Below are 27,152 nucleotides of genomic sequence, written 5' to 3'. Positions count from 1 at the left end.
TAGAAGTAATCTCATTCATTTACATTATAGCTCTTTTTTTGCTACTTCTCCTTTAATGCGTTTACCAGCCATTGACACATGCCACTTTATCAGGAGGTTTTCTTTTCTCTGGGCTGTGGCATATCTCCTGCAGAAATCCTCTATAAAAAGGGGCTCTTATCTTGGGTGGTTGGACAGCAGGATAAACAGTTGCCATGAATCTTCCTGTGTTACTAAATGTGGGGGAAAGAGGAGGCTGATTTATTGAACAGCCTCAGACCTATTGCTCTTGGGTTTGACAACAATAACACCAAAAAATAGTGTAAGTTTAAATCACGGCTCTTGGGTAAAACATCTTTTTTGTAGATAAAATGCTTTTCTGGCCTAATTCTCAGCACACGGGCTCCATTTCAGCAGTGGCATAGTCTCATAATAACATGCTTTTTAGTAAATTTGTAGAAGTTATACCTAATATATGGTTTTTGTTTTGAAACTTATATGAAAATTTCTCTTTGCATTTCTCACACTCACCAAATTTTGCCTTATTTGCTATTTCACATGTATACTTTTTCATGTACACATTTATATATTGAAGTAAACCCTGTGTATGTTATACACAAACCGTTTATATTTTCATGCACACACCTTACTTCCATCTAGATAGAAAGATTTATTTGCTATTTTAGCTAAATCAGGAAGTTACAATTTCTTTCTTTATGTTTACAGGATGAAGTTTGAAAACTGGCTGAATTTTTCTTTGGAGATTGGCTAAAAATGCATACATTTTAGCTAGCTTCCGATTAAAATCCGGTCTAATTTTATTCAGTAGAAATATGAAAAGGTTTGGTTCCTGGTAGCATTTTGTTAAGATTGTTTGCTAATCTCTTTAGACAGTTGCTCAGAAAGAGTTGGGTTTGCTGCTTTATTAAAGACTTCCCATGAAGACATTGTAGAGATTCTTGCGAGACATTTTTGAAGTTATGAAGGAAATAGAAGGAAGTGGAACATGATTTTGTTCTTAAATTGTGATAATTGCTGCTATTTACTATCCATGGAAAATGCAGTGATATCATTGAGTGTGGTTTTCGGGCCAGATTCTCTGATGCTGTAAATTGCTATATTCCAATCAAATTGACTTGTATGTTTAAAGCAGCAATAATTTGCTTTTATTGTTTTGTAATTTTAGGTGAAGACGTTGTTGTTAAAAATGTATACTTCCTTTGATGATAATATGCATCTTTCTCTTGGTATACTGAATATAGTTTCATGATCCTTCTCTAGGAAAATGACTTCAGGCTGTCTCATAAAAATAGACTATTTTCCTTGGTATAAGAGAGAAACTATAGTTTTTTGAAGGTTTATGTTTTGATCCGTATCTCATGGGATTTGACTTTACCCACTTGTTTTTCTTCTTTTACAGAACAGCCTGATGAAGTTTTCTGAGACCCTGCAGGAAATGACCAATTATCACACAGTAAGTGTTGGTAACTGAAGTGTGACTGACCAGTTTGTTTCAGCAAACAGATTATATTAGAATAATATGTTTAAAGAAACGCAACCTTTTCATAATATTTTAAGGGGTGGACATTGTTTTTACAGATGTGTTCATTTATACTTGTCCTTTCCTTCAGATGTTATGTTCCCTCTTGGAAAACATCTCCCCCACTTCTGTGTGGAAATACATGGCTCTGTGCATATGCTGCTGGAACTGAACACAGACCTAGAAGCTTGAGGCTGGTTGTCCTTTCTTATCAGCCTGACAGGCAACAGAGACGAGCCATTTGCCAGACTAGAGTTTTGCTTCTCCACTGTTTTTCATTCCATTTTTTGCCTCTCCATAGACAAGTTGCTGCAGTTTTTTCCCTCGCTCTTTGTGTAACTTCTTCCTTCCCTGGACCTGTGACAGATGTAGTCAAGCAGAGAAAAAGGACAAAATGCCAAGATTGCAACACAGCAGTAGTTTGCACCGTGGCAGATTTCATCTTTCTCCATACAAAATTATGAGCTTCTAGAAGTTACTTCATTCTTGCTTGCAGGGAGCAAGGAGTATTGTGTTGAGTTCTCCCTCCAGGCTTCTTTCTCATTTCTTCGCTGATGGGGTGGAAAGCTACTAAAACTCCTTCCCAATCATTTTAAGTGCCAGAGGTGTGCAGGGCCCTCTTACAAACCTGGGATCCTTGGCTTCTGTCCTAAGGAGTTTAAAAATCTAGTCAGGCTCTGAGGATAGTCCACAGGTTCCAATTGAAATGAACTGTCTATGGGGGACATTAAATAAAGACTGTTTGCCATTAAGCCTTTTCTAAGGAGTGAGGTTTTAGAAAGTTTGAACAAAGGGAGGTTGCTTAGGAACAAAGGGTGGGAAGGCATTTCAGGTATAAAGTGTGCAAAGATAAGGGGAAAATGATACGGGGGGTGAGGGGGAAGAAATAAAGGAAGAGGGCAGTATTGAGAGAGGTCGTAGGAGAAAGCAAAGGAGGGATTAGGATCCACTGTGAAGACCACCAAACATGGGTGCAGCTAGTATGAATTGGATGTGGAAGGTCAGGAGTAGCCACGACATCTTGTGAGTTCTGGTGTGGGGGGAAAATCGCAGCGTGGCACTCAGCTGGCACGTTAGCTTGAACGGTCTTAGTATCTCCTGTGTTTGCTTCTCTCTCTTCTTACCATTCTGGCTGCCTGCCTGTTCATCCTTACAATTTGTGGCACTTGTGTCCAGATCTCATGAGTCGTAAGACAGGTTGATGAATCCCTGTATGCAGAGGGGCTGTGTTCACCGAGTATCTTCACTAGAGTCTTTACTGCAGCTTGATGGAAAAGTAGCAGAAAGCAGACAGACAAGTCTTCAGGAAAACTGCTCCTCTGCTAGATGAAAGTAAGGAGACAGATGCTATGGTTCTGCTGTGTGGAAGGATCAGGAGAATTAATTTGGTGACGGTTGGGTTCACAGCTCTATCCATCTCCCCTGCCACCTTTTCCACTCCTCAGATGAGCATGTGTTGGAATAGAGCAGCTCTGCTCGAGACCTGGAGGCGTGAGAGCAGCTCTGAGCATGTCTGGCAAACACCACCTCTCCCACAGTATTGTTGTGAATTGCTGGGTGTCTGAATAGCATAGATTCATGGATTTATAGATTGTAGAGTCGGAAGGGACCACAAATGATCGTGTCTGGCCCCCTGCCCCTGAAAGCTTGGCACTGACATGTATAGGCAGAGCTGTAAATCTGGCCAGCTCTCCTTGTGGACAGTTTCTCACTTTTTCACAAAAAAACCCCAAATGTAGTTTTCTTTGCATTTTTCTTGCTAAACATTTTCATTCTACATTACTGTAGGTTACTGTAGTAAAATTGTAGGTTGCCCAGCAGTGTGCTTCATGTGTCCCTTCATCTCTTAATTCTGCATCCGGTTGTCCTCTTGTGCTAGCTTCTCATTTGCACAATCTCTCCTTTTGTCAGACATTGGCAGGCTTAAATGTCAGTGGCAGGAGTGGCTGTAGCCTGGTTGCCAGTTTGTGCAGTAGATATTATCTACCATTTAGTTGCACGGCTCTTTGATTCCACAGAGTGGGAATTAAAATATGCAAGTTTTCTGAGATGCTCCCATTAAATTTGGTACCCTTGTTAAGGGGAGCACTCATCCACAGGTTTCTCTTCATTATTTGGGGCAGGAAGGAGTGATAAGCTCTTAAGGGTTTTACCTAGGGGATATTGTCAATGCTCGGCGTTTGCATAGCTTTATCCCTTCAGAGTTACTTGACTGACTAACGGGGCAAACAGTGAAATTGCAGGGAGCAGGCATTTGCTGCATGGGACCTGTCCATCTGTCTCCTCTTACTGCATGGCAAGTAAAAGCAACACTAAGGCAAGTAGCCATCAGTGGAACAGAGTTAAACTGCCTTGGTTTAGGTTCATCTTACTGTGGGGTGAGACCAGGCAGATGAACAGGTACCAAGAAACTGCTTTTCATCTCCCTACGTTTTGTGTGTACCCTACTTCTCAGAGCACCCTTTGTGATTGGTAAGTGTTATTAACCCTGTTTTCTGACTGAGGGGAGTAGTGAGGCAAAGAAGCAGAGTAACTTTTCCAAAGGGAGGTTGTGTTTGAGCTGGGTGTAAAGCTTGGCCATTCCTGGTGCTCTGAGAACTGGATAATACTGCTGAAGTCTTCTTAATATGTTTGTCTAGCCAGGTCTTAACCTCCAAAGGCGGAGACTCCACCACCTCTCTGAGGAGCCCATTCCAGTGCTTTGCCACCCTCCTTATAAGAGAGATTTTCCTCATATCTAACCTAAATTTCCCTTGCTGCAACGTGAGCCCATTGCTCCTTGTCCTGTCATCTGCCCCCACTGAGACCAGTCCAGCTCCATCCTCTTTGAAAACCCCATTCAGGTAATGTCCTACAGCGTTTTGTGGGAAATCCCAAGTATGTCGTTCTTAAAAGCTCATTTTCATTCATCTTTGCCAGTTGCTGCCTGTTTTAAAATCTCACACGTTACCCCAACAATTTTTCATAGTCCTTTGAATTTTCCAAGTTGCTTGGAAAGTGTAACTGCTTGCTTTTCTTTAAACTTTAGTTTCAGTTTTAACAATTGGATTATAAAGGATGGTAATGATCATATCCTACATGGATAGGAATGCATTTATATTATCAAGAAGATAAGAAAACTACATATAAAGAAACCCCTCTTCTCACTTGTAGTATCTAAGATGAAATACTCCTTCCAGAGTACTCCTTCCCCAGTCCTTTCTCAGCTGTTAGGGGTCTGTTTGTAGTCAGAAAAGGCAGGGCTCTTCCTTGCCCTCATCAAGTGCTAGCTGTCATTTAACTTCTCTTTCCCAGGACCAGCAGGCCCCTCTCTGCTGTGAAAATGTGTGCATGACTTCCCTTCTGTCACCTGTTTTAGTTAATTTTCCACTGCTCTGAACACCAGCTCCTTGCAGAGAAGTTTAGGGTGAACTTGTTCTTTGCCCATGTAACCACTTACTACGTAGCTACAATGCGCAGGGTCCTATATTGTCTTCCAGCTCTGCCAAGTCAGGTAATAACTACCATTTAAGCATTTTTTCAATAAAGCTTTTATATGCATTGCATTGCCCATACTTTCTGGATGTCTTGAGTCTTCATAGTCCACTCATCCAGCCTTGTATATGGCTATATAGTTTCATAGTTTCATAGTTTCAGGGTCGGAAGGGACCTAATAGATCTTCTAGCCCGACCCCCCGCCAGGGCGGGAGAACAACCCAAAAACACAAACAAAACCACTCACCCTAAAAACAAAAACGGGACTCAAATGAGTCCAGCCAGGTAAGTATCCAGCCTCTTCTTAAAGATCCCCAGGGTAGGGGCCAGCACCACCTCCCTTGGAAGTTGGTTCCAGCTCCTAGCCGCCCTGACTGTGAAGTAGTTTTTTCGGATGTCCAATCTGTACCTCCTCTCCATCAACTTGTGCCCATTATTCCTTGTTATGCCAGCAGGGGCTAGGGGAAACAGCGTCTCCCCCAAACCCTTCTGGTTCCCCCTAGTGAGTTTATAGACGGTCACCAGGTCCCCCCTCAGCCTTCTCTTGTGGAGGCTGAATAGGTTCAAGTCCCGCAGTCTCTCACTGTAGGGTCTGCCCTGTTGTCCCCGGATCATGCGGGTGGCCCTCCTCTGGACCCTCTCCATGTTGTCCACATCCCTCCTGAAATGGGGCGCACAGAACTGGACACAATACTCCAGCTGCGGCCTGACCAGCGTCGCATAGAGGGGGAGGATCACCTCCCTGGCTCTACTCGAGATGCACCTGTGGATGCACGACAAGGTCCGGTTAGCCCTGCCAACCATGACCTCGCATTGTCGGCCCATGTTCATCTTGGAGTCAATAATGACACCAAGATCCCTTTCCGCCTCCGTGCTCTCAAGTAGGGAGTTCCCCATCGTATAAGTGTGCTGCTGGTTCCTACTACCCAAGTGCAGCACCCTGCACTTGTCCGTATTGAAACGCATCCTGTTCCTGTCTGCCCACCCCTGTAACCTATCCAGATCCTTCTGCAATCTCTCTCTCCCTGCTAGCGTGCTCACCTCCCCCCAAATTTTGGTGTCATCAGCGAATTTAAACAGGTTGCTCTCCACCCCAACATCAAGATCGCTGATGAAGACATTGAACAGCGCAGGGCCCAGGACCGAGCCCTGAGGGACTCCACTACCCACCTCCCCCCAAGTCGAATATGATCCATCCACCACCACCCTCTGAGTGCGACCCTTCAGCCAATCTGCAATCCATCTGACCGTGTAGGCATCTATGCCACAGTCGCCTAGTTTACTAATTAGGATGGGGTGAGAGACGGTGTCAAAGGCCTTGCTGAAGTCCAGAAAGACTACATCCACCGCGACACCTGCATCCATGGCCTTTGTGACCTGATCATAAAAGGCAATCAGGTTGGTCTGACATGATCTCCCCCTAATAAATCCATGCTGATTGCCCCTGAGCATCATCTCTGATGCCGGCCCATCACAAATGTGCTCCTTGATGATCTTCTCAAAGAGCTTCCCCAGGATTGAGGTAAGACTGACGGGCCTATAATTGCCCGGGTCCTCCCTTTTCCCTTTTTTGAAGATGGGGACCACATTAGCTACCTTCCAATCGTCTGGCACCTGGCCCAAGCACCACGATCGCTCGTAGAGCCGTGCCAGGGGCCCTGCAATAACCCCAGCCAGCTCCCTCAGCACCCTGGGGTGGAGAGCATCCGGACCCGCTGACTTGAACGCGTCCAGCCCCTCCAGAAGCTCTCTAACCCGGTCCTCCCCAACCTGAGGTCTGAAGGTGATCCCCTCGCGTCCGGCTTCTATCACAGCAGGGAAGTCCCGGTCCCTGCACAAGAAAACGGAGGTGAAGAATTGGTTAAAGAGGTCCGCTTTATCCTCTGACGCAACCACCAGATTGCCCCGCATATCCTGCAGGGGCCCCACATTACCCGGCGCCTTCTTCATCCTCCCAATATATTTGAAAAAGGACTTTTTGTTATCCTTAATCCTGGACGCTAATCCGAGCTCTATATCCGCCTTGGCCTTCCTAACAGCCCACCTGCAGGCCCGAGCAGAGGAGGTATACTCCTCTTTGGAGATTACACCCCCCTTCCACCAGGCGTACGCCGCCCTTTTGGCAAACAGGCATTCATATGACATGCACTAGCCCAGGGGTGGGCAGTTATTGGGGTCTGCGGGCCCCGCAGGGTCTCTTGTTAAAGTGTTGCAGGCTGTCATCACCGCCCCCCCCAACCCACCCCTGCAGCAACTTGCCAAAACTTCCTATATGGGATGGGGCCGCAGGAGCCCTGGGAGGGGTGGGCGAGGCCCGGGGCGTGGGGTGGTGACAGCGCAGGGCTGGGGCCCAGGGCAGAACCCCAATCTGCTGCCCATGGCCCTGCGTTCATAGATTCATAGATGTTAGGGTCAGAAGGGACCTCAATAGATCATCGAGTCTGACCCCCTGCATAGGCAGGGAAGAGTGCTGGGTTCAGATGACCCCAGCTAGATGCCTATCTAACCTCCTCTTGAAGACCCCCAGGGTAGGGGAGAGCACCACCTCCCTTGGGAGCCCGTTCCAGACCTTGGCCACTCGAACTGTGAAGAAGTTCTTCCTAATGTCCAATCTAAATCTGCTCTCTGCTAGCTTGTGGCCATTATTTCTTGTAACCCCCGGGGGTGCCTTGGTGAATAAATCCTCACCAATTCCCTTCTGTGTCCCCGTGATGAACTTATAGGCAGCCACAAGGTCGCCTCTCAACCTTCTCTTGCGGAGGCTGAAAAGGTCCAGTTTCTCTAGTCTCTCCTCGTAGGGCTTGGTCTGTAGGCCCTTAACCATACGAGTGGCCCTTCTCTGAACCCTCTCCAGGCTATCCGCATCCCTCTTGAAGTGCGGCGCCCAGAATTGCACGCAGTACTCCAACTCCAGGGTTGGGTGTGGGTTCCACGGCAGGGGCATGCAGGGGACAGATCACAGCACTGCTTTGGCCCAGCCCTGTGCTGTCACTGCCCCAGGATCCCAGGGGCTCCATGGAGACTGGCTGGGAGCCATGTGGACAGGGCGCTCTGATCACATCTGCCCAGCGGAGAACCCTGCCTTCGGCTCCTGGCCGGTCCTCATGGAGACACTTGGGTTTTGGGGCAGTGACGGTGCAGGGTCAGGCCTGGGGCAGAGCCCCGGTTCTGTGGGCAGGGACAAGTGCTGAGCGCATCGCAGCTCTGCCCCAGCCCCATGCTGTCACTGCCCTAAGACCCCAGGGTCACTCTGGCCCTGCCCACCCATCCTGCTTCCAAACACTGCTGCCTGCCGGCCTGTGGCCCCATCCCAATTGCCCAGCCAAGTGCGTGGGGCCTGCCCCTGGCGCTGGGCGTGGGGCTGATGGGCTGGGGTGCCCAGGCAGTGGCAGTCAGGAGGAGCTGCTGCTGCTGGGAAAAGGGGTCTGGCAGCGGTACCACCCCAGCCCCACTGCGTGCCTGGGCTGGGCACTGCCATGGCCTGGGCTCATGTCACGCCTGTGCCGCTGTGGGCCAGGCAGAATCACTCCGTAGGCTCTGTCCAGCCTGTAGCTGTATTTTGCCCACCCCTGCACTAGCCCCTAGGTCACATTAAGTGTGTGTTTTTGGAAAGAAGTTAATATCCTGAAATCAGATAAGAAGCACCAGAAGACATGCTAAGAAATCTGGTGGTTACAGCACATGACAAAGCTAACTTCTTTAACCATTTCTTTGCTTCCAGTTTTTTGAGCAGGGACCAGGGCATCCCCCCCACCGGGATCCCCAACGGACCCAGGGGAGGTGCTGCCAGGCCCAGGGCCAGGGCCAGGGAGGACCTAGACAGGGAATTTCTGGAGGGACTGGGTGTATTTAAATCAGCTGGTCCTGACGACCTCCACCCCAGCATGCTGAGGGAATTAGCAGAGGTCATTGCGGGACCCCTGGCACGGCTTTACGAGCACTCGTGGTGCTCTGGCGAGGTCCCGAAAGACTGGAAACGGGCCAACGTGGTCCCCATTTTCAAAAAAGGGAGGAAGGAGGACCCAGGAAACTATAGGCCTATTAGTCTTACCTCGGTCCTGGGGAAGCTGTTTGAGAAAATTACCCAGGAGAACATCTGCGAGGGGCCAACGGGGGAGATCACGCTCAGGGGCAACCAACACGGGTTCATTCAAGGCAGGTCCTGTCGGACCAAACTGGTGGTCTTCTACAACCAGGTCACAAAATCCTTGGATGCAGGTGTTGCGGTGGACATAGTCTTTCTGGACTTTAGGAAGGTCTTTGACCCTGTCTCTCACCGCATTCTCATTAAGAAATTAGGCACCTGTAGTGTCAACAACTACACAGTCAGATGGGTTGCTAACTGGCTGGAGGGCCGCACCCAGAGAGTGGTGGTGGATGGATCATTTTTGACCTGGAGGGCTGTGGGCAGTGGGGTCCCCCAGGGCTCGGTCTTTGGACCTGCACTGGTCAACATCTTCATCAGCAACTTGGACGAGGGGGTGAAAAGCACCCTGTTCAGGTTCACAGACGACACCAAGATGTGGGGAGAAGTGGGTACGCTGGAGGAGCAGGACAGGCTGCAACTAGATCTGGACAGGTTACAGGGGTGGGCGGGTGAGAACAGGATGGGTTTCAACACTGACAAGTGCAAGGTGCTGCACCTGGGGAGGAAGAACCAGCAGCAGACCTACAGGCTGGGGAACTCCCTTCTCGTCAGCGCAGAGGCAGAAAAGGATCTTGGAGTCATTATCGATTCCAAGATGAACCTGGGCCGGCAGTGTGGGGAGGCGGCTAGGAAGACCAACTGTACCTTGTCGTGCATCCACAGATGCATCTCGAGCAGGTCCAAGGAGGTGATCCTCCCCCTCTATGCGACACTGGTCAGGCCGCAGTTGGAGTACTGCGTCCAGTTCTGGGCACCGCACTTCAGGAGGGATGTGGACAGCATGGAGAGGGTCCAGAGGAGGGCCACATGCATGGTCAGGGGTCCTATACCATGCTTTTCCCAGTCTCGTGCTTCTAAATTTTGTGTATACGGGTTTCCCTCGCTTTATGCTGTACACGTGTTCCTGGAAAACGGCACGTGACTCGAATTCACGTAAAGGGAACCCACTTTCAATGTAACAAATTGGGATATGGCTCCAAGACCATGGCTGTTCTGACCCCCCAGACCCATTCCTACCACTTTTACAAGACAGTTTGGTACTCACCAACAGCAGACAGTACACGCAAGCATGTGGTGGTGGTGAATGTTACCATAATGGGGATGGCAGCTACAGAAACATGTCTCGGACAAAGAGCGTGGAGCACAGATCTACACGTGAGCCTATATTTTGGTGCATGTCACTCTCACAAGGCACCGCACAAGGCAGCTGACTGCAGGCTTCCACCACACCGATCGCATAAGAGTGAATTTACCTCGCATATAACGAATTCATGGTATGAGAAGGGTCATCACATAAGAGCAAATTCACACATACAGAACCCACATAAAGCAAGGGAAACCTGCACACATCATTGTGATCAGCCAGTTTTCACTACTGGAGTACCTGGAACTGTCCTATTATCTTGCTGAACAGTGATGGTCTACTAAGCTTTTTCAGGTAAGGCATTTTTAATTTTGAGAGTGACTGTCATTTTAAATAACAGTTGAAGCGTGAGGAATGCAGTTTTAAAGCAGAATCCGCTGTAGGAGGCCTGAGAGCCTTCGGAGAAATGGCAGATGAAGACCTATGAGGAAGAACTGTTAGGTTTTACTTCCTATTAAACGTTGCGTCTGAAATGAAAAGACTTCTACAACCCAAAATACTTTGAGCTACCTTTTAATGGCTTTTCTTTTTCTTTCAGATTCTGTTTGATCAAACCCAAAGATCAATTAAAGCACAACTTCAGACATTTGTTAAAGAGTAAGTTTATTTTTACTTTTTAGCAATTCAGTTTAGACGACAGAGGGGGAAAGTCCTTTGTAAGGCCAAATAGGAAGTCAACTTCTGACGTGGCCGGGGCAGCTATTCTTCTTGGGAACTGTCAAGTATTCTTGCTATAAACAGTTCTGCCCAACATACCTAAACAAGCTGGTATGTAGTTGGATTAGGATGGAGCCATTTCTAAATTAAAACAAGGTAAGTAATAGGTTTCAAATCAGATGGTGTCTTCATTAAGACAAAATGCAACTTTATGCTGTTGCTTCCTAAGAAATATCTGTGATGAGGTAAATTATAGATGCAGCTTTCTGTAAAGTGTCTGTGCTCCTCCCATGCTCCCAGAGCTGGGGTTTGCTGCCAGGACACGGGCATGCACAGGTGCCCAGCATCTGAGGGAGCCAGCACTTGCCTCCTCTCCTGGGCTGGACATTGCAGCACCCTTCAAAGTGCCTCGTTGCACGCTGGTTGAGAATCACTGGTTTTAAGCACTCCTTTAACACTGCATCCTGGGAGTAGTTCCACTGACTTTGCACTATCAGGGCCTTAGTTTCATAAATGTGCTGTCACTTTAAAGCACTGTTGCTTCAGATTTACTGATGAAAATAGTTATTTTTCAACAGAACGTGTGTCAGCTTTTCCATTCATGTAGACAGAGATTTTCCAAAGTTATATCCCCAGGTTAGGATCCTCAGCTAATGTTTGGGCACCTAAAGTTAATATTTTTCAGGCGTGCCTCAAGAGTGTAGGTGCATGGGTCCCATTGATGTTGGCCCGTGCTCCCAGAGCGAGGAGCGTAGCCTGACTGATGCATTTCTGCGTTCCAGACATGCGCAAGTTTGGTAGGTAGTACTGGTTAAACGTCGCATGGAGTATTTGCTAACCAAATTGCATCTTAGCTTTGGGTGTTTTCACAGCAAAGAACTTCATGAGGTCCTACCCTGTCTTGTCTGGCTTAGATGAGTGTTTTAAATCTAAAACTTAGTTGACTGTGTAAAATTGGAAATTTTACTAAACATGAGGAACTAATTAAAGAAATAAGTATGAAGTGACCACTTTATATTTCTTACAGTTCTAAATTCCAAAAGAATTGGAGATGTAGAAGAACATTTAAAATGTTAAAAATGTTAATGTGAGTGAGTTTGGTTTTTTTTAAGTCGTGACTTATCCTCCCTGGCGTGGACTAGATGATGTGTGCCTCTTGGAGGCCTCACTGCAGTGTGATTCAGTAGGTTTTGTGGAGTTACAGTGAAGACTCCTGCCAAGATACTTAACAGCCATGTGTTTCTTATTTGGTTTTCTATTAAACTGGCTGCCTCGCATTCCCAGAACATTGGCTTTTTATACGTGCTCCAGGGATTAGAAGTGGAGCTGGAAGCGCGTGTAAAGCTCTGCTAGGGCTTTTCTCAGCCCCCCGTTGGTGAACTGTTTTCTCAATTTCACTGAGAAAAGAGTGAAAGGGAGATGGAGCAAGGAGCCAGGAAGGCCTCACTTCATTGTACTTATACTGCACATCTGATCCAAATATTTAATGAGTCAAGTAAAACCAAAAAAGGCCAGATTGGATACTTGCATAGACAGCAGTGTAGAAATGGGTTTCCATTTACTGTAATGTTTAAACAGTCTTCCCATGGTGAACAAAATGTGCTTTCAGGGGCATTTCAAGCCATCTTTCCTTTTCTTTAGAGATATTAGAAAATTTAAGGATGCAAAGAAGCAATTTGAAAAAGTCAGTGAAGAAAAAGAGAATGCGTTAGTAAAAAATGCCCAAGTTCAGAGAAACAAGCAACATGAAGTAGAAGAGGCAACTAATATTCTGACTGCAACACGGAAGTGCTTTCGGCACATCGCTCTGGATTACGTGCTTCAGGTTAGTGTAACAGTCGGCGTAAGGCTAACATTAAGTGGTGTCTAGTTACTGAGCTGTGTTGCTTTTTGGAAATTCCTGCAATAATGTTCTCAATGCCTGTATGCATTGGCAGCATGTAAGTAATACGTTATTTGTGTCCACAAATGATTTTTGTGTACTGATTTTTCATTTTCAAATGACCTTTTAAATAGGTATGTGTTACCCTATGTACTTCTACTGGTCGCTTTTACTGTATGTTAAGCTCTTGTTACAGTGACACTGAATGTCCATTTTTATTTAAATACTTTTAAAAACAAATGAGTGTTAAGAGCTGGTTTTATACCTGTTAAAATGGATTCTGTATGTTTGATTTTGCTGTAAGTCGGTGTAAATGTTTGAACGTTAAGGTTTTGAGTAAAAATGTCGGTTACAGATTACCTGACTAATTCGAATCTGGCATTTTGGTTGCCATTATGGGTCCGTCTTCCATAGATGAGTCAGTGCAGTGTTCTTATAAATATAAACCCAGAACCACCCTTTAAAATGCTGACTGAAATTTTAATTTGTGGATGTGATAAAAGATCAGTGGCTTGTGTTTTAGAAGCTAAATTTGCTAAACAGTTATCTTGGTTGCATGCACAGTGTTATGCAAGTTTTAAATACAACTAGCAAAAAACCACAAACTTGGCAGTGTTTTGTATTAATTCAAGTATGCACATGTGCAGACACTATAGTCAGCAGCACAAATTGCACGTGAAACTCTTGGCCTTAAAAGTGAAATGAGTTATTATGTACAGCCCAAGCTCAAGAGTGGAGCAGCCTTGTGTTCAGAGGAGCTTGTGCAAGGTCCTAGTCTGCTGCAGTGTGCGAACATGTCATAGGATCATAGGATAATAGGGCTGGAAGGGACCTCGGAAGCTCATTTAGTTCAGCTCCTGCTCAAAGCAGGATCTTTTGTGACTAAACCATCCCAGTCAAGTGTCTATCTAACCTGCTCTTGAAAACTTCCAAGGATGGAGATCCCACAGCTTCCCTTGGTGCCTGTTCCAGTTTCTGACCACTCCTATAGTCAGAAAGTTCCTCCTCATCTCTACCCTCAATTTTCCCTGCTGCAGCATGAGGCACTTGTTTCTGTGCCCTACGGCTACGGAGAAAAGCCCATCTCCATCCTCTTTATAATCAGGGGTTTGACAACTGTTATCAGATCCTCCCTCAGTCTTCTCTTCTCCAGACTAAATAACCCTAGTCCTTTCAGCCTTTCCCCATTCGTCTTGACTCCTCAGCCTCTAATAATTTGTGTTGCCCCATGCTGGACTCTTTCCAAGCTGTCCATATCTTTCTGGAAGTGTGGGGAGCCCAAAACAGCATCAGGCAAGGCCTCGGCAGTGCTGAACATAGAGCAGAAGAACTGCTTCCTTTGGCTTGCAAGTGACACTCTTGTTAATACAGCCTAGGCTGCGGTCGGCTTTTGCAGCAAGAGCATGCTGTTGGCTGATTCAGTTTATGGTCCACTGTCACGCCAGGTCCTTCCCTGCTGCACTGCCAGTCATTCCCCAGTCTGTATTTGTGCATGTGGTTATTCTGTCCCAAGCGCAGGGCTTTGCACTACTCCTCGTCATGTCTCTGCCCTGAAGAGCTTATAGTTTAAGTCCAGGATGGAAATAGCAGATTGAAAAAGCTGACAGATGCCTAACAGCAAGCCATTCTCACAGCACACCAGCTACCTAGCGGGATTACATGACAGTTCCTGTGATAGCAAGGAACTGTGATTGATGACCCAGCAGGTCCTTTTCTGTCTTACGAACCTCTGCTTCTAATCGCTGCTGAATTTTTGTTGGCATTAGAGTGGAGGAGAGTTTTCAAAAACAGGCACAAGTGGGGCAGAAGTTGTTGCATGTGGTGTGCGGGTGAATTTTGCTCCAACCCCATAAGCTAAAAGAATAAGTAACAAGCTTCTATTCGAGACGTGCAGTGCGCTGTGCACGTGATTCCAGTTATAGATAGGCTTCTTGGCACGGAGCTTTTTCTGCGGTGGGGAAATATGACTCACTGCTGCAGTTTTGTGGCCATATTAATGAATTTATATTTAGTATTTTTGTCTTTTTTTCTTCTTTTTAAATCCAGAAAGCTAAGGGTTTGTTCAATACAGCATTTTATTTTAAAGCACATTTTTGTTTCAGGCAGCTTTCCAAAGCACTGAATATTTTGTTTTAGGAGTACCATCTGTTCTTGCTTACAGCTTCAGTAAAGTTATTTCACTTGCTAGCCATCTTTGAACAGATAAGCAGAGGAAATGAATTCCAAAATGATACGCGTCTCATTTAAGTGAGGCTTTTTTGGATCAAATCTCTGGTTTTGTAAAATAGCATTAAATCAGTGACTAGAGGGCAGAAAGAATACAGTAATGTGAATATCGGCGATTACACATGCAAGGGGAGATGCGAGTGATGCTTTCTTGGGCACTCTGTAAATACTAGTCACAAGTGACCTCAGTTAAGTTAAAAGATGAAATATATGCAAAATACTGTTAGTCTAAGAAATGTAACGTGGGTACGTTTTGACTGAGCTCTTGGAGGTTAGAACCCAGTCGCCTTTCTGTCTGTACTGTCTGACCCGTGTTGGCATTATGTGACTAGATTTTAAAAACAAAACATGAGAGCTCTTTTAACATTTTTGTGCTAATAAAAGATGCAATTCCAGTAAAATAGTATTTTTGAGCAAGTTTTTTTCTTAAGTGTTTACATTTAGAAATCATAGAGAAGCAGGGCTGGAAGGGACCTCAAGAGGTCATCTACTCCAACCCCCGGCTGAGGCAGAAAAGGTCCTGTGTCCCATATGGAGAGCAAATCTGCAACCTTGACATTATTAGCACCATGCTCTAAACAGCTGAGCTAATCAGCTGCTCTGATACAATAATGAAAGTAAGTGTAGTAGTTCGTATCTTTTCTTTTGTATTAAAATGCTCTGAGGAGTCAGATGTTAAATTCAGTTCTTCCCATGCTTTAAATTTACTTGATTAACCGTAGGCGGTTACTTGGATTATTACAATTTGTTTTTGTGAGAAATTTGGAAAGGAATGAAACAAAATGCTTTTTTTTTCTAGATGAATGTTCTTCAATCTAAGAGAAGATCAGAGATCTTAAAATCGGTAAGGTATTTTAATAGTCATATGCAAAACATGTCTGAGTAAACCTGAAATATTAAAATAAAATTATTGCCCTCTGATCAGTGACAATTGTCAAATTGATTTGTCCGTTCACATGTCTCACAGCTACCAGCGCAACTGTCATCTTTGGCAGTGGTAGAAGTATAAGCCACAATGAAGACACAGATTCCCCTGTGTAGTGGTGATTCCCTTGATGGAGGATTGGGGCACATTGCTTTGCTTTTCATTGCCTGTACCGCGCGTGTTTTATGGCTAAATTTGAAAACTTTGGTTTCCATACGTTTCAGTCTTCAGGAGTACTACATTCACTTACAGCAAAGATTTATCAACCAGGATGCCACAGTACCCTAGGGTGCCTTGAGACCTTTCCAGGGGTGCTAAGGGATACCGCTCAATGTTGGCACTGATGTGTGAAAACACGATCCGCAAGACGAACCCAGAGATTTCAAATAGGAATCCAGAGTGTTAAAAACATTTCTGACCTGTTGTGGTCTGTCTTAGTTCTTTGCAACAGAAGAATTTTTAGTTTTTTTATGTAGTCCAAAAAACAAGTAAAAAAAACCCCCAAGAGCTGGCATTTTCTGAGAGGTGCCTTGAGCCTAAGGAGGTGCAGAACCACTGACTTTAGAAACAATAGTTCTCCCAACTGTTTCTAAGGTTGAGCCTCTCACATCCTGAAAAGCTGTGTTTTTACTTGAGTAAAACACAGTCCACAAATCTGGTGCACTTGCTTTACACCTCCTCTACATTTGCTGTGCCAGAAAACATATAACCACAAACAATATCCTTCATTTCTTCCCTATCTTGTTTCCTTTCCTCCCCATATGCCAGCTGAATTGGCTTGTTTCCTTCAGAAAACTGAAGGGCCAACTTCCAGTTTCCTTAACTGTACTTCCTTTAAACTGTGAAGGTTTTGGTCCATATCACAACATGTTTTATTTATACTGCTTTAAACAGCTTCCCTATTCTGTTTCCCCTCCTAATGACGTGTAAACGACGTGTGATGTTTTGCTGTTTTTTGATGCAAGTTTTCCCTGTTTTTGGAAAGAGGTCATCTTTGGAGGCCCAAAGGAAAGGGAACACGAAGCTTTTAGTTGTGGCCTAGAGTTATGTTGATGAATGCTTGACAGACCATTCTGTACTATCCATTTGTTTTAAGTGTTTGAGGTATGTAGTTGTTAACAAAATGATTTTAAACAGCCTGAATGAAGAAGTCACTACTTCCTCCAGTGAGGTTGACTTTGATCTGTTGGATAACTTTATTAACCCGTTTTTTAAAGACTTGAGGGTGCAGGCCTGACTTTGCTTCTTTGAATTTTGCGTTATCATTTATGCCAATGCATAAGAACATAAGAAGCACCATATAGGGTCAGACCAATGGTCTACCTAGACCATTACCCTATTTCCAACAGTGCCAGTAGTAGATGCTTTAAGACGGAGTGCATATGAACAGGGCATATCCAGATCTGTTCCCTGTCATCCCTTCCTGACCTCCCCGAGTGCCAAGTGACCACAGAGTGGGTGGAAGCTACCACCCCTATACGTTTGATTCAAACTCACTGTACATGCGTATTCATTGATACAAGTGCAAGGCTGGTCAGTTAAGCCCCATGCTTTCCTTAAGCTCTTTTGCAAGTCACAGTTCAGTAAGTAGGAGTTACTTACGTGAAAGCTGGCAGCCATCTATTTAAAGTTGCATTTTAACATATCCTTTCTCTTTGCTTTAGATGTTATCCTTCATGTATGCCCATCTGACTTTCTTCCACCAAGGCTATGATCTCTTCAGTGAACTGGGGCCCTACATGAAAGATCTTGGAGCCCAGGTAACACAACAAAGTACAATCCTGGATTAAAGTACATTTTAATACATGTTTGGGAATAATACGAGGGAAAAAAGGCAGTCACTGTAATAGTTCCTTAAGGGGGTACAAACACTTGATTCAATATGGATGTACCAAGATGTTTGCTAGCATGTCTTTGTGAGGTAATTGGCATGTTACGAGGGGTGAAACGCTGAGTCTGCCCCAAATAACTGTCATACTATTTTAGCCGTAGAAACCACTGATGTCTAACCTGATCCAGACATCTGGGCCAGATCTAGGCTGGGGGTTGAGCACCCTTGGTATACACTGATTCCTTGTCATTGAAATCTGTAGGGCTGTAGGCAACTGACTGGTGCTGTTTCGTTCAGTATAGATGACTGCTCGCTTTAGCTGTGGGCCTCTGCGCGGTGGACCTGTAGTAGTGGGTCAGGCATAACATTGCAGTTAGAAACATAAAAGGATACAGTTAATCTGGAACCTTTTAAATTTAAATAAATATTGGAAAAACTAGCTTCAGGTATCAAATACCCCTGCATTTTTTTGTAATTGGTGTCACAATTTCATTTCTTTTAGTTTCCATTTTAATTTGTAAATGTTTCTGAATGAGGGCCTCATTCAGACAGGAGAATTGAGTACAATTCACTCTGCAGAGGGACAAGGCAAAGCGGCATACATAAGACTTCGAAGCGCACAGGGTACACGACACGGAGGCTCACCTGCAACGTGGTGGTTACCCAAGCCGTGTGATCTGTTGGTGTAGACATGCTGTCCTGCTGTAGAAAGCAACTTGTGGCAGTGTGGTTTAACTTGTTTTGGCACCAGAGAGCGGTGTTGGTGTTTCTTCTGCTCTATTTGTCACTGGTGAGGCCTTGCCTGGAGTACTGTGTCCAGGTTTGGGCCACGCACTTCTAGAAAGGTATGGACAACTTGCAAAGACTTCAACAGAGAGCAACTGGGAGGCCAACTTATTAAGAAAGGCTGAAAGAACTAGGGTTATGTACTCTTGAGAAGAGACGACTGAGCAGGGTTTGATAAATCATTGGATTACCTGAAGGGTAAATACAGAGAGGATGGAGATGGAGATGGGCCTTTCCATATGGAACAGGACTAGGATCAGTGGACTCCAGCTACAAGAGAGGAAATTTAGGTTGGAGATGAGAAGGACCTTTCTGACTGCGAGGGTGGTCAGACACTGGAAAAGGCTGCCTAGAGGAGTTGTGGAATCTCCATCCCTGGACATTTCCTAGACAGGATGGTTGGATACTTGGCTGGACTGGTTTAGTCGGCGCTGATCCTGCCTTGAGCAAGGGCCTGGACTACATGGCCTTGTGAGGTCCCTTCCAGCCCTACTATCCTATGATGCAACGACTTATATTTGACGTCAGTTTTGGGCCTTTGATGGTTTGTAGCAGAACAACTGCATTGATGCCAAAATTAAAGTGAAAGGGAAAAAATAGAGGGATGCTATAAGATGTGAACAAATAGATTTTTTTCTGCCTGATTTCTCCTGCTTTTATAGAACTACCATAGGAGTGACAGGTAACAATTGTGGATACAAGGTTCAGACCAGTGTGTGATCTTGTTTTCAGTTGAGAGGATCCCTTTTAAATTTTGCTTTCATGCTTTTCTATATTATTTCCAGGACCTTCATGTTGCTCTATCACAGGTTTTATTCATGTGATTTTCCTGTTTCTTCAAAGAAGGAGCGGCAACAGGGGGAGGAGGAGGAAGAAATTTGCTACCTTTTAATTGCAGTTTTAAATTGTCCTAGTTAGGTCTGAAGCTTCCAATTCAATTAGGTTAATGAGGATGGTCAAGTTGCCACTTTTGGTTAACGATGCCTGCTGTAAGGTTGTTAACAGGGCAACTTCACATCTTGTTACAGTACCGTATTACAATGTCTGCAGGCTGGCAGCTGGGGGAAACAACTATTTTATAGCTTGTCTAGTATAGATCATAGTTGCAGCGAAGACTGAGGAAAGAATGTAGAAGTGCTGCAGTTTCCCCCCCATCTGTTATCTTATTTTGTTTCAAGTGTTAAAGAAATGAATATTTTTCTTTGTTAGGAATAAGCTTGTTGAGTTTCAGTGAGATATTTAAAATAGCTATTTTGCAGTTTGCATTAGTAGAAGCCCCTTTGACAGGTCAGAGAGAATGCAGTACATGATGGCTTTCCTAAATGAATGAGGTTTCATTAGCTCTCTGGAGGACATTAACAGATACCTGTTAATCATGCTTATCAGTGAATTTTCAATTGCTTGCCACCAATTTGATGCAAAGTGGGTACTATTTATAGGCTGATTTTCAAGGTTAGCTAACTTCTAATTCTCTGCAGGATAAAAATGGCAGGTTTTTCAGTGGGAAACATGTAAATGTCAGGAACTTGCTGTCTGAATGGATTTTCCCTGTGCTTTCAACAATAGCATCACCTTTCAGTGGATAGCAGGAATGGGAAATCTGAAAGCCAATCAAAAATTTTATTTTATAGAGCGCTTTTGAGTATTTGCCCTTAAGTATAGGGTTTTGGCAGTCCCTTTGATAACTTTGATAGATGTAGTAAATGTTTTTCATGACGTCACTCTGGTAGTTCATTTCTTACACATCACCTAGCTAGCATGGTGAAATGAGGCTGACCTGTTTCACCTTCTAGTTATCCCATCCCAGAACAATACCACTCTATGAATTTACAGAATTGCAGCAAAATGCTTAAATGCGAGTAATGGCTAGTACCGATGTGGTGTTTCTGTCAATATTAGATGTTCTAGCTGCACCTCTTCTTAAAATTTAAAACTCAACCTTGGAATGTGACTGTTTTGAAAACTGTTAGTAAACGAGGCAAGCACGTTTAGTTCCCTTTAAATGTAACAGTCAAATAATCGACTATAAACAGAGCATTATGAAACAGAATATCCTGTGTTGTTTGAAGACTGTGCAGTAGTGGCACAAGGTCTGGGACATGGTTTGTGGTGGTTCAGTCGTGCTTTTAATCATCGCCTATTCTTCAAGTCATTTCACAGCTTGCCACTGACTTGAGTGCGCAATGGAGAATTGCTCGTGGCCTGGAAGGGAGCGCTTGCAGGAGGTGGAGGGTGGCTGGCGGGGTAAGGCAGTGTTGTCTTGACAGCAAAAATGGGAACAAACCTGGGACCTAGGCGCAGATCACATCTAGCAGGACAGCTGTAACGCAGCAGAGCCTGCTGCCTGGTTGTAGCTTCCAGGTGATACACCCCCACAAGTAAAGACGTTAAAAATGAATCGACGGCAAGAAATTTGAAAAAATCCCGAAGTGTGCTGTGCCTTTTTTACCTCAGACGTTCATCCCCTTGTCACTCATGTCTCCTCTGCACTGGGCATTTCCTCAAAAATACTCTCCCTGAAAAGAGGGAGGATATCATTATAGGATATTATAGATGGAGGACCAGAGTCAATGCTACGCTCATCTCCTGCTGTGTGCAGTGGAGAACGGATGGATGCAGGCAGGGAGCCCAGGACAGCTTTCTAGGGCCACTTTTGTGCCTATATTGGATGTTATGAATTTAAGAACTGCCATGGGCTTGTTTCGGATACTTTCAGACAGTCATCTCCAACGCATCCCATGGAATGGAGGTTCTGCCTACCTCTCTCAAGTACGTCTCTAACCTGCAGCCCCACAGTGCATGCCTGCCTCTTAGTCTAGAAAGTGTAGTTACAGCATCTCTCTGAGGTATGGGCATGCTGTTGTCCCTGTTTTATAGGCAGGAAACTGAGGCACAGAGAAGCTAAAAAAAACAACTTGTCCAGCATGACACGGGAAGTCTGGCCGAGCAGGGAACTGAATGCAGTTCTCCCAAGTCCTCAGGCCAGTGACTTATTCTCTGGGCCACCCAGGGTGATGGAGGAGGTAGCCATAGTGCTTCCATTTGGGCATGAGACTCTCCTGCCCTGGGGAAATCTCAAGTGGGGAGTTGTGTCCACTCTCTGCTGCCTTTGCATTTCCAGAGTGATGAAAAGTAACAGTGGGGCTGAGGTTTTCACCCATGGTCATTGGATCAAATCGGTGCATAGGGAGGGATTCTGTCAGTCGTATCATGCCCTTTACCAGGGGTGCTCAACCTCCAGCCTGTGGACCAAATGTGGCCTATGGAGCCTTGTGTCTGGCCCATGGGGACTCCCCCGGGGTCTGGAAATTTGGTAGCGGGGGAGCAGTGGCAGTGCTGGCATCCCTCCCTGCTGCCAGAATCCCAAGCCTCATGGAGGAGGCTGGAGCCGAGTACCCCTGCACACCCAGCTTGGGGCTGGGCAACCCTCCCTTCCCTCCACCTAGTTGGGTTGGGGCCAGGCCATGCCCCTCTCCCTGGACAGCTAGTTCAGGCCGGCACCCCCCACCCCCCCTTCTCTGCCCAGCCAGGTTGGGGCCGGGCCATACCCCCTCCCCTCGCACGGCTGGTTCGGGGCTGGGCCAAACCCCTTCTCCCGTGTGGCTGGATTGGGGCTGGGCTGCCCTTCTCCCTCTGCACAGCCGGATGGGACCCCGCTGTGCCTGCCCTGGGCTCTGGGTTGGGTCTACCAACCAGATCTGGCCCACGGAGGTTATTCAGCCTGTTGGACCAAAAGGTTGAGCACCACTGCCCTTGACCGTCTTCAGCTTCCGCTGGAGAGCCACAGCCCTGCCTTGCGTCAGGCAGCCTCGTTAGCCCTTGCTGGAGCAAGGCAAGGTCTGCTTCACCAGTACGGAGTAGCAGGTCAAACCACCTTGCAGTGCCATCTCTGAGTCCTTTGCATCTTACTGGTGGTCAGAGTGGGGAAGGCTCGTAGTTCAGGTGGGGGAACAGGCCCAGATGACCAGCTCCACTTGCACACACCTCTGAGACACGTCACTTTTCAACAGCGTCTGGAATGTTGTCTAGCAGACCACCCTGCCCAGGCGTCTGTCGGCTACTTCCTATCCTCTGACGCCCCCATCTTGCAACACTCTTTAATCGGTTGCTTTTTCACAGACATGACTTCAAGTAATTCTGGGTAAAATGCTCGTACTCATCAGTTATAATTTTACAATAACCTTAAATCCTGCTGGTATCTTCTTCTGACAGTCTGACCAAGGCAAGTTTGAAATGGTTATGCTTTTACAGACTCGGCATAAAAACCAGCTCCTCTAGGCTGTGGCACAGTCTCTAACATTCAGAGTGCTGTTACACTGTGCTTGAAAGAGCCTGAAGAGCTGTGAACCTTGTTTCAAATGCTGTGTCAGTGAGCCTGTGATAGCTGTCAGGATAAAAGCTTAGCTGGGCCCGCACCTTCCCTGTGGAGGAAAAATTGCCAGCATTCGCTCGTTCTGGCTTTCTTTGCTTCTGCCAGTAGTGCTGCATGGGCCAGCCAGCAAGAGCAGCTAAAGCTAAAGCATGAGTCATTCCTTTCTTCAGAAACTGAACATGTCTTTGGTGCGGTGTACCATTTGCACAGTCCTGGCACCATAATACTATTTTTTGAAATATTTTTCTTAAAGCCTAGAGGAAATGTTCACCTTTCACAGAGGTTTTGTATTGGGAAGACTTGTCTGGTTAATTTAGGATGGCAGTGCAATGCTTTTGACAGGATATAGTTGTTAGTAAAGGTAAAGCTTTGTGATAAGGGACGTGACTTTGCTATGTAAATAAAACAAAAATCATGCAGTATCTAGACATAATGTATTTTTTCTGTTAGTATTACAAAGTCTAAAGAGCCACATTTCTCTTTCTTTTTACAGCTGGATCGCTTGGCTGTAGATGCTGCAAAGGAGAAGAGAGATATGGAGCAAAAACACTCCACTATTCAGCAAAAGGTACTTGCAGGACTGTGAAAGAGAGAAGGGAGAGAGGGGCTGCACACATTGATCTCTCCGTTGGTGTGCCTCTGCAGCAGAGCAGCCCTGCAATACAACAGCTAGAAGCAGTGCCCTTAGAGTGCAGCGACACAGAATTATGGATCACTAAGTGGAGCGTTGGTTTGCAGATGTTCAGATAGTATTACCAGACAAGTCCATAATTATATTTCACTCTTCTAGTGAAGTAATGCATTTGGATGCTGAGACAGCTCATTTATTAGGCACAGGACATTTTGGAGTCATCAAGTCATAGTTATCCTCTTGCTTTCTATAACCGTTGTAGTCAAATATGTATCTATAGAAAGAGTATCCCAAATGGCCTTCTAAATGCATGTTTTACTTCATTTCTGAATTTGGCCCAAATGTATGAGTACAGTATTATGGGGTTAAGAGCTGTAGCTACCTTTGCAGATAAACAGAGAGCCTTCTATGAAAGTGGGATTTTATTTGTTTAAAATAACAGGAATGTGAAAACTACCCAGTAACTGCGCATGGTTTCATTGGCAGATTCATCACTACGCTAACTTTTGCTTTTTAGCATGCTAGGAAAATTACAGACGTTTCAAGTGCGTGGATAGTACTGATGCTCTCTGTCAATATTGATTATACAGTTGTAATAGGAGAGGGTAAATGTTTGCTAGTGGAATCTCTGGTTATGAACCAATGAACGTAGCTATGGAAGAACTGTAATTGGACTGTGGTTTAAAGATCCCAGAATACTTTTTATTCTCTCACAAATGGGCTTTTGAATAGGATTTCAGAAGGCCTCGTAGATTGGAACAATCATGAGGTAAGTGACTCAAAAAAGGGCATTTTTTGACAAAAATATGCTGGGAGTAGGATAAAAATCCTATTCTGGGATAGGTTAGTACCTGGATACTAACAGGCTATTGGAGAATAGCAAAGCATGTCCGGGATTGATATTGCCCTAAGATTACATATCTTTAATTGATCATGGAAGGCACAAATTATGTGACCCATTACCAGGAGTTATAGTAATTGCTGTAGCCTGCTGACCTGACTTGCTTTGTTTTTCCTTAAATGCTGCAAAAGGCTGCATTACAGGTAAATGATTTCTAATAAGATCTGTCATTACTGAGAGAGAAATTCAGAAGTAATGGAAACCTGATCAATTGGAATAAAAAAAACACTTAATGGATAGTATTTGTTGCTTTCCACATATTTTGCACAGGCATTTTAAAATTTCCCCCAAATTGCATGAAAATTAATTTTGTTCCGTAACTCATCTAATTATTTTAACATTTATTAATAAATGTTAAAAAACCAAGACAACGACAGTAAGTACGTTCAGTGAAGGACAAAGTTGGCAGGATCATCCTTATCCAAACCATCCCATACAAATCCTTGTCTGACCTACTACTAAAACTACTCAGCAGCTGCCAAAAAAGCAAACAACATGTTGGGGATTATTAAGAAAGGAATTGTGAACAAAACAAGCATCTTGGTGCCCCTTTATACATCTGCAGTGTGTCTGCACCTTGAGGACTGTGCCCAGTTTTTGTCCCCATGCCTCAGAAAGGACATCGAAGAACTAGACAAGGTCCAGAGAAGGGCAGTAAGGATGATGAGTGGCATGGAGGGCTTCCATATGAGGAGAGACTAAAGAGACCTATTCAGTTTAGAAAAGGGCTGCACAGGGGGAGAAATGAGAAGTGTTTACAAAATACTAAATGGTGAAGAAAAAGTCGCCAGGGATTTACCGTTTACAGTCTCTCGCAATATAAGAACTAGGGGTCACAAAATGAAACTAGCAGGTAGTAAGTTTAAAGCTCGTAAGAGGAAGTTCTTTTTCACCCAGTGTCATTTCATTGAAGTGAGGAGCTCCTTGCAACCAGATGCGGTGGAAGCTGACAGCTTAGTCAGATTCAAACAGGGGTTGGACAAATTAATGGAGGAAAGGGGCATCAGCAGCTCTTGAGCATGGGAGCTAGGGATGCAGCCTCTGAATCGGAGCTTCCTAGACCTTCAGTGCTGGAGGCGGCAAGGGAGAGAGGAGCAGTGGAAAAACCCTGGGGAGAGCCAGTTCACTCTTCCTTTCAGCGTCCACACTCTGCCGCTGTGTGACAGGAGCCTCGGCAGCATGGACCTGTGGTCTGACCCGGTACATGACAGGTCTTATGCAGACCGTCGACTCTGTCGCACAACCGAACCTGCCGCAGGTAAAGCCGAGGGACAGTGGCGCTCAGTATCCTGCTGCTGCAAGGGTTGCTCAAGCATGCCTGGCAGACCTTGTGTTAGATACCACTGGGGATGTTCGGTACCACAGCAAAGAGAGGCTGAGAGAGACGACTGCAGACAGAGCACAACTGCTTGGGACACTTGGAAAAGAGAAAACTCTCTCTGTGGATGCACCGTGTGACCGTTACCAAACAGCTCGGTTCGGTGCTTAGACTGGCAGTTGGGAGCAGAAAGAAAACCAGGAAGACGGAGAAGAAGCCAGCTCTGGAAGTGTGGCAAGATGGTGCAGTAATTAAAAGACGAGTGGATATTTCACAGCTTTGCCATGACTACAAAAGATGGAAGGTGGTGATCAGTGCACCCCGAATCAGAGATGTCAGTTGAAAGGGAAGATGAATTATGTAATTACTTGATAATGTCACCTGGCCTGCACCGACTCCTGGCTCTAATTCCTGGTGTCGGCTTCGCTCTGTTGAGCGCTGTGGTTTTGTTCCTGTTTATGCGAGGGAGTGGAGCCGATGGTCCTTCTCGCTCCTGTGTTCCTAGTAGGCATCTCTTGTCCTCCTCATTAGTTATCAGTGTCAGTGTAGGAGGTCCCAGCTGTGCTTGAAGGAGGTGACCTGGTACAAGACCCTCATTTTGAGCTGCCACTGCCAAACTCACCCCTTTCATTTCTCATTCGGGTTGTTGCGGGCCAGTCGGGGGCGCTCCTGCGTTGAGCCGCCCACCTCCCTGCGCCCGCCCACCTTCCAGGCTCCGAGTGCCTCCCTGGGGTGCCTCCCGTCCGGCCGACCCCTTCCGTGGGGCACCCCCGCTAGCCTGGGGTTCCCGCTGCCACCATCCAAGGCCCGGGACTCACTTCTGGCTCTGCGCACCTTGGAGAACACAGGCCTGATCGTCCGATGGGTGCTAGACCCAATACAAGCACTTGGGGCACTTCCCCAAGTCAGGGGCTGATTAGGAAGCCTCCCTTAGTCCACAGACCTCAGGGGCCTCCTTGGCATAATTTAGACCCACCCCTCAATAAGTTTCCCACACCGGTCTCAAAGGAGAACTTTATTGATGACAGGGGTAGGGCGGAAATAGGGTAAAAGGTAGAGCAATATCAAGAAATCTTACAGGAATATCAGAGGAATCCCATAGAGCAAACCAGGGTGGCTGAGGTAGCCGTTTCAACACGCATCTCAGTTACTGAAGCTAAATATCTGATCGGATCTCTAGTAGGTTACTCGCTCGCATCGTCCAGAGGTGCTTGTTGTTTCCTCTGGAGGCAGGGCACTCTTGCAGCATGCGGTGATGAGGAGAGAGCCAGGTTCAGATTCACCTGGATGACCGCATGGCTAATGGCTCCCCCTCTTTCCTGCCCCCGCCCTTTTTTTC

General features: G+C 45.7%; 1 protein-coding gene across 3 annotated transcripts in view; it reads left to right on the top strand.

Moving 5' to 3' along the window:
• Positions 1–27,152, top strand: part of ACAP2 (ArfGAP with coiled-coil, ankyrin repeat and PH domains 2) — a 96,724-nt gene that overhangs the window by 32,991 nt on the left and 36,581 nt on the right. For all 3 annotated transcript variants that reach the window (XM_025211486.1, XM_025211487.1, XM_025211488.1), the window contains exons 4-9: positions 1,400–1,453; positions 10,823–10,881; positions 12,583–12,766; positions 15,849–15,893; positions 17,639–17,734; positions 23,457–23,531. In XM_025211486.1, coding sequence (XP_025067271.1) covers positions 1,400–1,453; positions 10,823–10,881; positions 12,583–12,766; positions 15,849–15,893; positions 17,639–17,734; positions 23,457–23,531 — 513 coding nt within the window. The remainder of the gene's footprint in view (positions 1–1,399; positions 1,454–10,822; positions 10,882–12,582; positions 12,767–15,848; positions 15,894–17,638; positions 17,735–23,456; positions 23,532–27,152) is intronic.

The sequence above is a fragment of the Alligator sinensis genome, unplaced genomic scaffold, assembly GCF_000455745.1.
Source record: "Alligator sinensis unplaced genomic scaffold, ASM45574v1 scaffold632_1, whole genome shotgun sequence".
NCBI lineage: Eukaryota > Metazoa > Chordata > Crocodylia > Alligatoridae > Alligator > Alligator sinensis.
This window is presented reverse-complemented; position numbering and strand designations above follow the sequence as displayed.